The 15415-nt window shown below is 50.2% G+C and overlaps 1 protein-coding gene across 3 annotated transcripts; it reads right to left on the bottom strand.

Annotated features, from left to right (window-relative positions):
- Positions 1 to 1031: 1031 nt before the first annotated feature.
- LOC116965563 (complement receptor type 2-like) lies at positions 1032 to 7369 on the bottom strand. 3 transcript variants are annotated; one of them, XM_033009404.2, is made up of 9 exons: positions 6150 to 6846; positions 5859 to 6045; positions 5410 to 5589; positions 4932 to 5111; positions 4250 to 4432; positions 3511 to 3699; positions 3021 to 3200; positions 2297 to 2496; positions 1032 to 2048 (listed from the first exon to the last, which is right to left on the bottom strand). In XM_033009404.2, the coding sequence occupies exons 2-9, from the start codon at positions 5944 to 5946 to the stop codon at positions 1887 to 1889; spliced, it is 1362 nt and encodes a 453-aa protein (XP_032865295.2). In that variant the 5' UTR covers positions 5947 to 6045; positions 6150 to 6846; the 3' UTR covers positions 1032 to 1886. The 3 variants fall into 3 exon arrangements, with proteins under 3 accessions (XP_032865295.2, XP_032865296.2, XP_042655851.1); XM_033009405.2 differs by lacking the exons at positions 5859 to 6045; positions 6150 to 6846 and adding an exon at positions 7187 to 7369; XM_042799917.1 differs by having other exon boundaries at positions 5859 to 6846.
- Between the last annotated feature and the right edge of the window lie 8046 nt (positions 7370 to 15415).

Below are 15415 nucleotides of genomic sequence, written 5' to 3'. Positions count from 1 at the left end.
CTCCTGCAGCGACATGGAGAGCAGCCAGGGGTGGGGGACAACTGTCAGGCTCGGGTAAAGCCTCCTGGTCCTCCTGCCCCACCATAAGGCATGGGGGGAATAACTCAACACTTTTATTTGACCCAAGACTGGCAGTGAGTGCTGACAAGCAGAGTTTTACCAAATGCTACCGGAGCAGAAAAGACCCCTGCCCAGCCCCAAGCTGTATCCAGGGTAGGAAAATGCCTACTTAGTCATTTGCTGGCAGGTAATGCAGCACTGATCTTCCATAAGAAGAGTTAGTGAAACAAAAGAGAAAAAACATTATCCTTTTTTGGTTTTTTTTTTTTTTTTTTTTTTTTCTTGATTGCCTGACTCATTTGTAATTAGGAACGGGTGTGAGCAAATACATCTGCATACTGACTAACACTCTGAAATATCCTGTCTGACATCAGTCAGGACTACTCAAACACACTCTTAGATACACACGGGATGTAACACCCAGTTCTTCTTCATGCTTATGGGGTTTGAGCCTCACACAGAGAGAAAAGACACTTTCTGTTTGCAGTCCCAGGTGAGCTCAAGGTGGAGGGGAGAGAGGTGTCACACCCGGAGGGTGCAGCCCTGCTCTCCTTGTGGCACAGGGACAACTGGAGTGGGTCTGAGGGTGCCTCTCGTTGCAGATCTCACCAGGACACGGTGAAGCACAGGCTGCATTATCAAAGCTGTGTAAATATGGGAGACACCATCCCTTCCCTGGGTGTTGTGCTTTAGGTTCTAGTAACATTTAAAGCAACTCTCATAACTCATGAAAGCGTGCATCTGGCAATGATATACTGCTGCAAAGGTGGATGAATGCTCCCCATTCTCCCACCGAGCCCAGGCAGCAGCACGGTGCTGTGCTGCACAGCGTCCTCAGCCCCGGGGGTGCCCGCTGCAGCTCCCCAACTGCCCCGAGGACCCACCAGGGCTCAGCTCTAAATCAGAACCACCACTGGACCACACTGGGAATTTGCCTAATTTACAGACACCATGACAGATTACAAGACACCCATGGTTCCACCTGCACCTTTATTGTAATCTTGCAGGGAAGGAGTAATCGCTGCCCCACAGAGCGACATAATCTGATCATTGTTTATTGCGTGGTAAGAACAATCTTTGCTGTCTGATACTCTACACTTAAACACACAACATCTATTCTTAGCGTTTGCTTGCCAGAAATAGGGATGTGGAAGATGACACCAACACGAATATCTGTTCAGTACAGTGCTGGGCAAGAAACCTGTTGCTTTTTTTTAAATCCAGTGATAACAAATAGAAGCCTTTATAAATTCACTTCCTGATATGTAACTGCCCTTAGCTAGATGGCCAGAAATCATGAGCTAAATTAACAGGAAATCACGCAGTTAAATGCTGGCTTCGCTACTATTTCTAGGTAGAAGCATGCTAATGCTATGACGGGCTGAGATCGGTATGGGCAGAGGGTGTGGCGTGTGCGCAAATCGCCGGCTGGAAGATTACGGCAGAAACACCTTCAGCGAGAACCACCGACTCTCATCTCAGCTAGAATTTTCCTTCTGTGGACTTCAGTCCCCCTTCTCTCGGCTTGGCACAGGTTATGCGGTGACTCAAAGAAGCTCGATTTAATTTTACTATGCCAATGTAAAATGTGCAACAACACATTTGTTAAATAGCAAATCAAGCTTGTCAGATTTAAGGAAAAGAGCAAAAATCCCTCTATGCTCTAGCACGACAAAAGCAATCTCCCATACATTGGTTATTATATCTCTGCCTGTAGGTATTCAGGCATAAACCATAAATCACCGAGAGCCTTCTTATAGATACTGTGACTACAGAAACTGCATGTTCACCAAAGGAAAAGTGATGGTTGCAGTGTGTTACAGGACTCACTCATTCAAGTTTCCTAGCTCCACCTTTAGTTTTTTAATCTCCAGAAACAGTTTTTGTATTTCCAGTAGAGTTTTCATTTCTGCTATAGGCACACCGCATCCAAAGGCTGTTTTGATATAATCAACCTCTTCGCATACATCAGAATCACCTTCTTTCCTCTGTTAAAAAGTGAAACAAAAGAAACAAAAGCCAGAAAAATCATGTAAGATTGCACTGCAGCACATGGAGAGCCACCCAGTCCTCAGCTCTGAGCCTGAACTGTCCCATTCGCCGTGCACTGCCCCGACACAGACCATCCCTCACTGGTACTAGAAAGCAAAAGCTTTTAAGAAGTTCAAGCAGTTATTTTTTGTATTAGAAGTCAGGCAGCATCCATCCGGGAACTCAGCCAGACTAAGGTACTTACACACTTGGGCAACGGTGTCCAGCTGCCATCAGGCAAGCACGTGGCTGTCCAAGAGCCTTCTAAAGACATGTCTCCATCGTCTGCAAAGTGGTATCCATGAAGACATTCAAAAGTAACGGTTGCATTTGTTTGGTACCACATTTTGCCATCCAAAGTGCTTTTCAGCCTTCCATTGGCCACTTGTGGTTGTGGACACAGAACTGAAAGGAAAACCCACAGCAGAAGGCAGCTCAGCGAGAGGGTCATCATTACGTAGGTAGAGAAAACCTACAAAGTTTGTGAAGACTGAGCCGGTGCAGGTGAACTGAAATCTGTGGAGATGTGAAACCAACCATTAAAGCAAAGTTTCTTCCCCAGGCCCTTCAAGAGGGGAGGGTGAAGGTCAGAACAGCCCCTGAGAGGTGTCACGCATTTGCTGTTTTCTGACAGTGTCTCAGTTAGGGCATCCCCGTGCAAGGGTCTGCAGACTGACGTTTGTCAGTAAGAACATGCACTGAAGAGAAAGTCAATAACGATGGTGTCTCCTGACCTCCTTTATAGAGGATTGTCCAGAAAAATTCAGCTATTGCCTGGTAAGCAGCAGCTTTGGGAAATTTGTTTCTTCTGCAAAAAGGGGAAGGTGCTAGGGGAGCCCCGAGGATAGAGACAGCTACTCAGTGCTGCACCCCAACCTCTCTGCACCGTCGTGGGGGCTGCGGGCTCGGCTCCCGGGTCTGGTACCCACCTGGCTGGCAAGTGGGCAGGGGAGGGTGCCAGGCGCTGTCGGCCAGGCACCGGCTCTCGGCATCGCCCCGCAGCACGAAGCCTTCGTCACAGGAGAACCGCACGGCCGCCCCGTAGGGAAAGGTGAACCTCTGCGGGGTCATCCTCCCCCTCTCGACTGCGGGCTTGGGGCACCGAACCACTGCGGGGAGAGAGCGGAGCTGGGAGCGGGGGCTTTGGCCGCTGCCCTTCCCCAGGGACAACGGGGAACCAGGTCAGGAGGGACAGAGCCGCTCCTCCTGACTGCAGGATGGCCATCAGTGTAGGACAACCGGAGTCTCCTATTTCCACATGGATCATCTCCAGCCCGGGGCTGTCGAGCCTGTGAAGCAGCCTGCAAAGGAAGCGGGATCTCCCGGCAGCCCTGCTCGCTTTAAATCCTGTTGTGCTGAGCGCTAATATTGCACCCAGGTCCCGGCTTCAGTCTGATCCCATTGGGACAAACGACTCACCCCTGCACTCCGGGGCAGGTCCGCTCCACGTCAGGTTCACCCCATCGTCGGAGGTGCAGTAGATGGATTCATCCCCGATGAGGGACAGCCCCTCCACACAGCTGTATTTTACTTCCAAGCCGTAGGGGAACTGCTCCGCTCCCAAGGCAGAGTGCTGCCCGCTGGCGATTGTTGGAGGGGGACCACAAACTACGGAGGCAATAAAGCAAGCAAAAGTTAAGATTTTCATCATTCGGTCAGGGAGACAGAAGTGCAGGGAAGTAATATCAGAAGCCAGTTATCAATGTTTATATGCAGGACTGTTCTCCTCAAAGTCCTCCTCGCTTCCTGCGGGCTTTGGCCCTGGCTCTACCAGTGTTCCCAGACTGACCCAGCTAACAGCCCCTTCACCAGCACAGCCCCAGTCCCACAGCACGTGTCCCCATCCCCTCCCCTTCAGCTGACCTTCCCGTATCCCCTCCTCTTTCCCATGAGAAGTGATCCTGCTCATAAACAGGGTCAGGGAATTGCGAGTGTCACAACCCCCTTAAACCGTCCGGTGAGAAAATGGCTGCAAGTCCCATTACTCAACACATTCAATCGATTACAGTTCTGATAGGTGATTTAATGCTGCGACTTGGATCCCTTCTCCTAACACCGCCTTCTCCGAGAAGGGATGCTCGGGTCACGGGACTTTCTCACCGCTGTTCCTCCCGGCTGCTGAGATGCAATTCCCGGCAGCCGCCGCGCTCCCGCTCACCCTTGTCGCAGTACGGCGCGGGGGGTCTCCACGTCCCGTCAGACCAGCACTGGCCTCTCTGGCTGCCCCTCAGCACGTAGCCGGGCTCGCACTGGAATTCCACCTGGTGCCCAAAGGTGTATTCAGCTTTCCTGGGGCTGACCTCTCTCCCGTGGTGGATAACCGGGCTGGGACACTGCACCTCTGAGGGACACCAGCAGCAGAAAGAGCTTCTGTGGTTTGGCGCAAGAGGGGAGAGCAGGAGACATTCACGCGGGGGTGTTTACCCACTGTCTTGGCTTGTTGACCCAGAAAACCTACCAGGCAGCCTGTTAATGCTGACAGACATCTCTAACCAGACCTGGCATGTTCAGGGACAGTAATTATGTGATAACAACCATTTCTTTTGGAATGCAGAATGTTCTGAGCCCTGTGATTAGCTATAAATTGTGCTGAAGGGATATGTTAGTAGCTGCATCACTGTATCATTGTTTGAAAAGCTAAATAATCAGTGTGAGTTGTAGCTATATCTTTTCAGCCATGCTGTCCTTTGAATAGCAAAATTATTATTAGTGAGAGCCAAAGCACTGCTCAATAAAGTCCTTATGGCACAGCAGCACTAGAAGGTATTTTGAAAACGGTGCGATTTCCACGCTACTGAATTGATGTTTTGCTGGCAAAGTGAAGGAAATAGCATACTTACTCTGGCAAAGCTTTGGGATTACGGACCATGTGAAATTTTTAAGGCAAGTAGTTATCGGAGATACTTCAGGGAGCAAAGTGTATCCGGCTCTGCAGAAGTAGGTCACGGTTGCCCCGACTGGAAAGCTGCGCTGAGGGTTTCGGTCTGCGTGGTCAACAGCGGGAGGGTAGGGACAGTGACCTGGTGCCAGAGCAGGGGACAACACGGACCCTCAGAGCTGGGAGGTCTCCCCCCGGGACCTGCTGGGTTCGAAACTGAGCTCTGCCTTTGGGGGAGCCCAGCCTGTCCCTCGGGCAAGGGTAGAAACCCCAGAAAGACACAAGGGACAACAGCGATCCCGGCCACCGAACGTCAGATGGTGCAGCTCGCTGGGGTTCCCATCCTCCAACCCCTCTCCTGCAAACCCTGCACACGCTTTTAGTGAAATACAAGCCGGCAAGTGGGAGACGAGGTAAGGAGGAGAGAGATCAGTGCGTACCGAGGGTGCAGGCGGGCACCCGCGGGTGCCATCTGCCCGCGCTCAGGCACCGCACGGTGGTGGTGGCACCCACGGGGATGTACCCGGCATCGCACTCGAGCGTGGCGGTGCTGCCGTAGGTGAGGTTCTGTGCAGGTTTCAGCTGTCCGTGTGTGATATCTGGGACGGGACACTGAGCCTCTGTGGATCACCAAAAAACAGGGGTTGTCAGGGTCATTCTTACTGAATACGGCTACGGTGACCAACTGCCACTGCACCTCTGTCTGGTAAGAGAAGACAAATCAGTTTAACAGATCAGTTTAACAATTGAGGCAGAGGGATCAAGGGTTAATGAGTGTGCTCGAGCACCCGCCGTCAGCAGGGCTCCAGCCCTGCTGCATTTCCACTGCACACAATCAAATGCTGCTCCTGCCCTTTCCCGCGCGCCGGCAGGTCGCAGTTTGACTCACCAGTACACTCAGGGCTGGGGGTGACTCCAGGGTGCCGGCAGCCCCCCTCCAGCTTTACAAGAAACAAGAGGCTCTCCAACAACTGCATAACCTCTAGCACATACGTACATCACTGATGTCCCAATAAAATTTTTCTTTGTCCATCTACCGTATCTCTCATGAGAAATATTCTGGGGCTGGTCATAAACTGTAATAACAGAGAAAACTAAAGGCAGCTGTAACTGGGATTTCCTCATGCCTTACAATAGGTGCTGGCAAGTGCATCTGCTAAAATCATAAAATCACACCCACCGCCGTGCCAGGCAGTGCTGGCGATGCTGCCTTTGATATCAACAGCCATGGAAAGAGCATCTCCGTACTCATATGTGTTCTTCCCCCGGCCCCAGCTGAGGTTTCGTTACCCACTTCATAATGTTTGGATTCGGAAAACAGGCTGAGAAGCACCGTGAACTTAAAATAAGTAAATAAAAAAAAAGGTGTAAAGGCGGCGCTGGCAGCTGGGGGGCAGCAGGTGCCTCTGAAGGGAGGCGCTGGGGCTGCTAAGCACAGGGGAGAAGTTTCTCAAAAAGCCTGTTTTTAAAGGAACTGTCAACTTCCAGGCAGAAACTACGAGTTATTCCCCTTCTTGGAGACTCTCATTAGTCAGCAGACCCCACTTCTCTGCTGAAGGCAGCTTGCAGGAAGCATGACAGTTCACCATCTACCTTCAGCAGGTCTTCAGGGCTTGAGCTTCAACCCGACGCCACTCAGATTGCTATGACCATTTTAATGAGATGATAAAAAATATTACCTGTCTAATTGACTCTCCCCATGTTACAACCATCCTTATGTTGGCCCCCAGCCCTTAAGGACATCTTCCACCCCGGGAACGATTTCTCAGCTACCGCAGGGACGATCAAGGCAAAGGGTGACATACTACTCCCTGTGACACAAGTTCTGAACTCCAGACCAGGAGAAGTTCTGCAGACAAGTGACATGGAAAAGCTCAGGACCAGCGCAAGCTCGTAGCCTCTGAGCCAGCCGCACTTAACCCCAGTCCCAGGGGGGATCCGTATCGCAATGTAACACTTTCGGAAAGCATTAGGAATTTTGGGTGGCTCTTTGCAAGCATCTAGAGGTGCAGCTAACGAGGAGAAAGGGCCAATTAGCAGCAGCCGCCGCGCTCAGACCATCCTTACAAGAACATCAGGCACAGAAAGCCGTTAGCAGCGAGCGCAGCCAGGGGAAGGTTTCCCGCTGAATTTTACTAACCTGATTCTTCCACGTTTGATCTGTAAGCAAAGTTGAGCCACAGAAGACAAGAAAAGGAGCAGGGAAGCGACACTCACCGAGACTCCCAGCCAGCTGCAGCACAAGCACCATCCCTGCCAGGAGCAGAAACGCCGGCATGGTGCGGGGAGCTGCCGGGTCAGCGCCGCGGGAAGGCGAGAGCCTCTCCTTGCCGTGAGCCGGCCGGCAAAGGGGAACCAGCTGTGGGAAGTTGGGGACAGGCCAGGCGAGCCACACCACCCCTGCCACCCCCCAGCCCTTCTGACCTGCCCAAAGCCAGCGCTGCCCTCCCCGAGCCCTCCAGCGAGGATGTGCCGTGGGAGGGAACGCTGCTCTGCCTTCTTCCCCGCTGGGGACAGTGGGAATAAAGGTATTTTACAGTTAGAACAGTTCTGCAGCAGCCTGGCCTCATTTCTGAGGCGCCGGGAGCTGCTGAGGGGTGCGCTGGGCAGTGCTGTGCACCCACTTTGCCTCTTTACCCCAGGGACACTGTGCAAACGCCCCCCGCACACTGCTGCCCTGCGCTCAGGGAATAGTGGCCCTCCGTGCTTAATCAAGCAATGATTATTAAAGCACCTCTTTCCTTTACTGTAGCTAGGAGAGGATTATGAAAAGCCAGATACAGCTGTCATTACAATTGCAGCTTTATTATAATCTCGTAGTGAGAAGTACTAGTCTGATCACAAGACATGTGCTAACAGAGTGCTTCCCCTTACTGGAAGTTGCAGAAAAAAAATTCAGCCATTTCTTCCTTTGCACTTTTATTTCCGACAACTGCTCTTGCTGCACACACAAAGATCAGCAAATGGTACTGCCATGGCCTCAGATACCTCTGTCCCACTTGGGAAGAAAACCTGGCACTTCTGTTTTGCTAAAAAACAGGCTTTGAAGTTTTAGTCATTGTTCCTGTTCTGAAGGTCACAGCTAATGAGGCATTTAAGTGCTTGTTCACAATAATGAACGCAACATATAAGAACAGAGTAGCAATGGGCTGTACTGGATTGCAGCTGAAGTAGTGCAGCAGTTAGGGGGTGAGCGTGGGTTGGTGGCTCTTCCCATGTTCATGCCTGTCTGTACAGTGTCTGCTCAGCTCCAGCAATTTGCTTTCTACTCAGTTCCTTTCTAACTGCACCCTTGTCAGTGTAACAAACATATCTACATGTAAAGCTTTAGAATGTAGAAAGTGATGCGCAAACCTAACCCAGTGAGCTCCAACAGAATGGACCAGAAGAAGTCGCTTTCTGACTCCCCATACGACCAAATCGGTTCCTTGACTGATTGGTAAATTTTGTTATGGCTACTTAAGTATTAGCACAAATTATGAAGTTATAAAAAAATCCTCAGTCAGCATGATTATTCAACATGTAAAGAGGATGGTTCTTATGATACCAGTGATGACAGTCAGCCATATGCTGTGGATTTTAGCTCCTTTTCAAGTTTCTGGACTTCCAGGTACAGCTTCCGGACTTCCAGCAGAGTTTTCAGTTCTGTCAGAGGAACTCCACACTGAAAATCTTCCTTAATTTGAAGAATCTTCTCACATGTATCATGCTTTTTCTTTAAAAGAACCAAAACAAAGACAGAGAGCATGAGACCCTGCTGCAGGGACCTACGTGCTGAGCATCCCCTTCCTCTGCAGCCCCCCCGTCAGGCCAGACCTTCTGTAACGAAGGAACCACATTCAGCAAATCAACCCAGTGCTACTCCAGGCTATGAACGGGGCAAGATACGGACAAAGCCTGGGCAGATGCTGGTACTTACACACGTGGGCGGTGGTATCCAAGTGCCCTTAGCTGAGCAGGTAATTTCTGAATTTACTGATCGTTGGCCATCATGTTTGCAGTAGAATGACAGGCTTTCATTCACGTTGTACCATAGTTTAGGAGAATAAATTGCTAGGTCCTCCTGCCTCGAGGGTCGGGGACACTGGACTGAAAGGAAAATGCATGCCAGAAAATAATATAAAAGGAGGAGATAGAGGAGAAAACGACCTGCAAATTCCACTTGGTGGTGGTGATTCAAAGGAGCAGCACCCCTGGCCTGTGCAAACCAGCAGCGGGGCATCCGCCCGGGTCTGGTACCCACCTGGCTGGCAAGTGGGCAGGGGAGGGTGCCAGGCGCTGTCGGCCAGGCACCGGCTCTCGGCATCGCCCCGCAGCACGAAGCCTTCGTCACAGGAGAACCGCACGGCCGCCCCGTAGGGAAAGGTGAACCTCTGCGGGGTCATCCTCCCCCTCTCGACTGCGGGCTTGGGGCACCGAACCACTGCGGGGAGAGAGCGGAGCTGGGAGCGGGGGCTTTGGCCGCTGCCCTTCCCCAGGGACAACGGGGAACCAGGTCAGAGCTGCTCTCCCTGATGCCCTCTGCATCAGTTTGAGTATAAACCACAAGAATTGACTCTCAGCTGCCTGAAGCAGCCCCCAAGGAGACCCTACCAGTCCCTGGTGTTGCTGAACAGCTCGTGATGCTGAGGCACTTGCACGGGAGCCGGAGGAGCTGCATTGTCATTAATCTGCTCTGGGTTTGGAGCTCCCAGAGCAAGGCATGTAACAGGGCTGGGGCTCAGCCCCAGCATTTTACCCAGGTCCTGGCTTCAGTCTGATACCGTACAGGAGAAACGACTCACCCCTGCACTCCGGGGCAGGTCCGCTCCACGTCAGGTTCACCCCATCGTCGGAGGTGCAGTAGATGGATTCATCCCCGATGAGGGACAGCCCCTCCACACAGCTGTACGTCACCTTTGCGCCGTAGGGGAACTCTTCCTGTCCCAAGCCAGAGTGCTGCCCACTGGTGATTTGCGGAGGGGGGCCACAGACTGTGGAAGAAAAGGAATTGATAGGAAAAGAAACACAGAATTATTCTATTCAGGCGAGAATCAAAATCGCTTCTGTGAAATCAGCACAAGGGTTAACTTCACATGTTTGTAGGGCGGCAAATTCACATGAAGTTGTTGCTTGGCTTCTTGCCTCTTACACCAGCTCAAGGGTCCGGCTCCTCGCTGAGGTCCCACCTGGGTCACCTCTCCAGGGAGAGGACACCTCAAAGCTCTCAGCCCATGAGCCATGATCATCGTCCTGCTGCCCAGAGGCAGATGCTGAAGGCAGGTCACCTACTGACCGCCGGTTCTGAATACCAATGCACAAGATTTCTTCTCAGCACTGCGTTACACGTACCTTTATCACAAAATGGTAACTGGGGAGACCAGGTCATATCAGCCTTACACTCGGTCAAGTCCTGGCCCCTGAGGACATAGCCCGAATCACACGCCAGCCTCAGCCAGGTCCCAACTCTGTAGTCATCTTTGCTTTTATAAACCACTTTTCCATGAGGAGTATCTGGGTTTGGGCAATGAGGTTCTAGAAACAATGGAAAATAATGTCAAATATTCTCAGAAAGAACTCCAGTGGAGATGCTTTCTATGGACAAGTCGGTTATGAAGAACATCTGAACCCTGGGAAAAAAGGTGACTATCATCCAGATGCAGGTCTCGGCTCTTTCTTTGTAACTCTAAAGGAGTTTCTGCTTCTCCAATCAGGTTTTTCTGAGGCTGCTGGCAAAGGCACATGCTGCAGAGCTGGGTCCGTGCCCGACTGAGCCTCCCCTCGGGGCTGCCGGCACCAACGCACTGTTACCGTCCCAGGGACTGCAGCCCCTGCCTTCCCACCGAGCTGCGCTCGCGAGGTTGCTGAGCACCTCACGGGCAGCGCCAGGGCCAGGACAAGGAATCAGCCGTGCCCTAACGCTGGCTGCCCTGTGAGGGGGAGCAGGCTCTTTCATCCTAGCAGGGTTTTCCTGAGCTTTTGGGCTCAGGCTACTTCCAGCAGCTTGCTGATATTGCTGTGTATAACCCCACTGCTAGGTTATTAGTTTCAGCAGTGTCAGTTATTTACGCTGTTGCATTTTCTTCTGAGAGGGGAAATGCGTTGAGAACATCCTCTGCTCCCAGGCCTCATGTCAGCAAACCAGCCCTGTTGCTGTCCAAAGCACAAACCACATCCCCTCCCAGCTGGGTAAATGTCTGCCAGGCTTCTTGGAAACCTCCTAAGCCTCTAATAGCCACCGACACCCCCACCCTTCCCATCCCACCTCCCCAGACACCAGCTCAGCCCCCTGCCAAAACCCCATACTCTTCCCACAGCAATCCCCAGGCAATATAATGATCCACCTGGATTTTTTGCTGCCTATTCTCCAGGTTAACACAGGAGGACTAAATCTGGGGATACATGGCAGGGTATCCTGCTGCTACTATCACCTAAGGCCACATGTAGATTTTTCTGTGAATGTCAGCAAACAACTACGCTGCTGTACAGAGCAATCCAAAACTTTGCAGTTAGAAATAAGTAGTCACCAAGATAAGATGCTTCACCAACTCTCGCCTACCTGGAGTGCACTCTGATACTGCTGGATCCCATCTACCATCACTGGTACACTGAAGCATGACGTTATTTCTACGACCCTTGAAAGCATAGCCATCATTACATGTAATTTCCAGCCTGTCTCCATACACATAATCTTCTTTATCTTCCCACACACGTACGGGCCTTCCATTCTTGATGTCCGGATCTGGGCAATGAATTTCTGAGAAAGGGCAAACATTAGCAAGTGTGAAACCATGGCAATGCCACCTGGGCGCCAGCAGGTTTGCAAGGGACTCTGCAACTGCAACCTCCCCTTGGATGGAGCAAGGGGCCCTTGACACCGCGGTGACTTTTTCCAACAGGTTCAAGGGACTAGAAAGCAGAGCTGGTAAATAAAGCAGAGAAAACTCTGTGGCTGGGGAATAAATCAAAGGAGTTCAAGAGACACAGCAAAGACCAGAGACGTGCCAAGCTGGGCACCCAGAGCATCCCCCTCTTTCCCCCACCCTGCCATCTGCACAGCAGCAGACCACGTACAGTTTCTTCATTCAGTAATAATTTTCCCAAATCACAAGGGCAAGCCAGCAAAAGGAACGCACGCTTACTTTCACAAGGATGTGGAGTTTCAGTCCACGTAAAATCCGGCAGACACTTGATGTGCCGCGTGGTTTCTCCCGGGCTGAAGTGGTGGCCCTCCCTGCACTCGTAGGTAATGACAGTATCCACAGGAAAGAGGTTGCCAGCAAGCTTTGCTTTAACAGCATTATGCACATCTGGAGGGTCATCACAGCTACCTAGGAATGAAATCCCAGTTTAGGGACATTTCCAGTGATAAATCAGCATGGCCCATAGTGGTATGTAACAGGAGAGGGAGAATTTGGGTAAAAATCATGGGCTCACATTGTTCTGGGCTGCACTTAATCATGTGAGTTCAGTAATGCTAAAGAGTGAGTGCAAAAGAGACAAATGAAAACATACAAATAATTTTGGACTGCATGATAATTTTCACTGTTATAACGAGATGTAATTTCTAATAAAGGTTATACTACCTGAGGCTCTACCATCAAACTTTAAAATATTAAATACAGAAAGGTTAATTTAGTCCCTTTAAATTCAACTGAGAAATGCTCACCAGCTTGAATGGGACAAGGCTTCAGTCTCTATGGCCCCAAGTCATAAATTCCTAAAGTCACCTTAGCGCTACGGAGAGATTAGGCAAAAAAAAAAAAAAAAAAAAAAAAAAAAAAAAAAAAAAAATCCAAAAAGTGAACTCTTGAAGCCATCACTTTCATGACCTAATGTTTCAGGTGGGAACTTCACGGAAGCAAAGCTGCTGGGTCAGGCGGAGCAGCGCTCGGCCCAGCACACTTACTGAGCTGGCAGAGCGGCAGCGGGGGGTCCCACAGGCCGTTTTCTTTGCACGTGGATGCTCCGCTGCCGGTCATGCTGTAGCGGAAGTTGCAGTCGAACATGACAGTGTCTCTGTAGGTGTACTCGGCCCGGTACCCGCTCAGCAGCTTCCCGTTCTCCACACTCGGGTGCTCACAGTTAACCACTGCATCAGGGAAACGCCACCGCTTAGGAAATCAGCAGCTATGCTCAAGAGGGGAGATGAGGGTATTAAAAACATTCTCATTCACCCAAAGACTGAAAATGGACATGACAAGGCTGATGTGATGGTTTTTAACTCCTTACTCCATATCACAGCATTTTTGTATTTCATGCTTTTTATTAAGGCAAAGCATAAAAAGAATACAGGAAAGGCAGCAGGAATCGCAGCAGGTTTCTGCATTCTTTGCAGGTGTTACGTTTTACAGAGGCCAGCAGACCAGATGCATCCTCTGCTCCGTGGACACTAATAAAATCCCACTGCCATGTCCTCTGCTGATTCGGTGACCGTGAACAGTCACGCTCCCAGCGATGAGAGGTCCTAATTCCAGTTACTGCTATCAGACTCAGAGGCTCTCATCTGCAAGAGGCGATTCCAGCAACTTGAAGGAGACAGACAGCTCCGAGGAAGAAAACGGCTCCAGCAGACCGGCAGCAGAGAAGGGGCTACAGCTGGGGCTGCTGCAGTGCCCCGGCGAGCTTGCAAGCACACACCTCACCCCGAGCAGCTCACCTTTGCACTCCGGGGCTGGCTTGCTCCAGACACCGTTTACGTTATCTGTGGTTGTACAGAAAATGGAGTCATCTCCCACCAGTGAGAAAGGTCTCTCTCCCCTTTTGACAGTGTGGCACCGGTAAGTGACAGATGCTCCATATTCAAAGATCTCTTTGTCAGCTCCGCTGTGCTCTCCATTAGCTATTTCTGGAGGGGGTAGGCATGGTATTGCTGGGGAGGGAGGGGGAAGAAATGGTAGAGGGAAGGAAGAACAAGAGAGAAAGAACTTAATTCATTTTGATCCAAGGGTCTGGTAAGAAAAAAATTGAAACGTAAGGTGCCAGAAGGATCAGAAACTAAGGGCAGGTCTCAAGGGAGTTGTGTGCCAGCCTACAGGCAGCAGAGCTCTGCACCAGGCACCAAGCGGTTTTAGGGTATAACAGTCTTCCATGCAGCTGCCTTGCTCCCAAGACAGTGAATAATTTTTTCTGCAGGGTGATGCAGGAAGAAAGACACAAAGAAAACTGTATTTCCAGACTCAACCATGCAATAAACTGCCGAAATCCTCAGCAGAGCAATGCAACTGCTTCTTTGTCCATCCCCAGCAACATTTAAACAGTAGATCAATTAAGGAACTCTACTTACCCTCACAGATGGGAATATCTCTGTCCCATGTAAGAAGCCCATTTATAATCACACAATAAATCTGAGGATTTCCAACCAGTCTGTACCTGTGTGAAATAGGGGAGAGGGAATTACTTGACAAATTCAGTTTTGATGTATTACCTATAACATCACCATCAGGATGGTTTGGGCTTCCTTATCGTAATTACAGCTGATCAGAAATCTGCCATCAATGCAATTTTTTCAATGACACACTGGCTTTTGACAAAAGCATTTTCCAAATAAAAAAATTACATGGTTTCTAGGGAAAAACGTCTACTTTACCAGCCAGCTGTAGCTATCACTACAGCTCTGAGTTCAGTATCGGTGTCTTTTCTTCAATAAGAGACTGAAACTTTGGAAATGGTTTAGAAAGGGCCAGAAGAGTGAACTTGGGTTCAGAAAGAACTGCCTAAAATATGAGATTAAGAAAACTCAATCTTAAAGCTCGCAAAGAAAAGCTTAAAAGATACTTCAATCACGGTCTGCAGTTACCTACACTGGTAAGGCTTCTGACAGCACAGGTTTTTATCTAGGGAAAGGACTTTGGAAAAATCACTGGGAAAGAGGACCCATGCCCTGAGTCCTCCTGGCTTACCCAGTGTTGCAGGTGAAGTTCACTGCTGAACCAAAATTCAACGTTTCTGCTACGATTCTGCCGTTGGCCGGCTCTCCAGGGTAGGTGCACTGCTTTGCTAGGGGACAACAGGGCTGGAGTTAGTTCTTATTTCCATTTCTTGAAGAATTGGGAAAATGCAGCAGGAAAGTAGAATACTCCTCCAATACTGAGCAAGGGGATGGACCAGAGACTTGCAGATTTCCCCTCCAACCCTAAATTATTGCATGATTCGCGATGCTGTTAAGACTTGCATGACCTGTAGCCAGCCCCTGCAGTCTAAGTGGGGTTTTGCAGTAACCCCGGCAAGCACAACAGCATTTCTTCACAGCTAAAAGGTTCTCCTACGGCAAGTTTGAAATACTTTTTTTGAACCAAGAGTTACAAAGTGCCTGAGCAGAACAACATCCTCTGAGTCAGCAAACACACACAGACAGCATCAAAGCAGATTTCTGCTTTTGCTATCATTGCCAGTACTTAGCTGAACACAACCGGTGCTTCATGTCAGGTCACTCAACTCCCACCATCACATGAGGTCACTGTGGGT

The sequence above is a fragment of the Tyto alba genome, unplaced genomic scaffold (assembly GCF_018691265.1).
Source record: "Tyto alba isolate M040663 unplaced genomic scaffold, T.alba_DEE_v4.0 Super-Scaffold_30, whole genome shotgun sequence".
NCBI classification, from domain to species: domain Eukaryota; kingdom Metazoa; phylum Chordata; class Aves; order Strigiformes; family Tytonidae; genus Tyto; species Tyto alba.
Note: the sequence above shows the minus strand (reverse complement) of the source record. Positions and strands in the feature narration are given on the sequence as shown.

Excerpts from the sequence above, each read along its gene's own strand:
- LOC116965563 (XM_042799917.1), bottom strand. The coding sequence starts at position 5,946 with ATGCAGTTGTTGGAGAGCCTCTTGTTTCTTGTAAAGCTGGAGGGGGGC. Across the intron at positions 3,700-4,249 it reads CGCGCCGTACTGCGACAAGG|TTTGTGGTCCCCCTCCAACA; the intron begins GTGAGCGGGAGC and ends TTGCCTCCGTAG. Across the intron at positions 2,497-3,020 it reads CCTGCCCACTTGCCAGCCAG|TTCTGTGTCCACAACCACAA; the intron begins GTGGGTACCAGA and ends TTTTCCTTTCAG.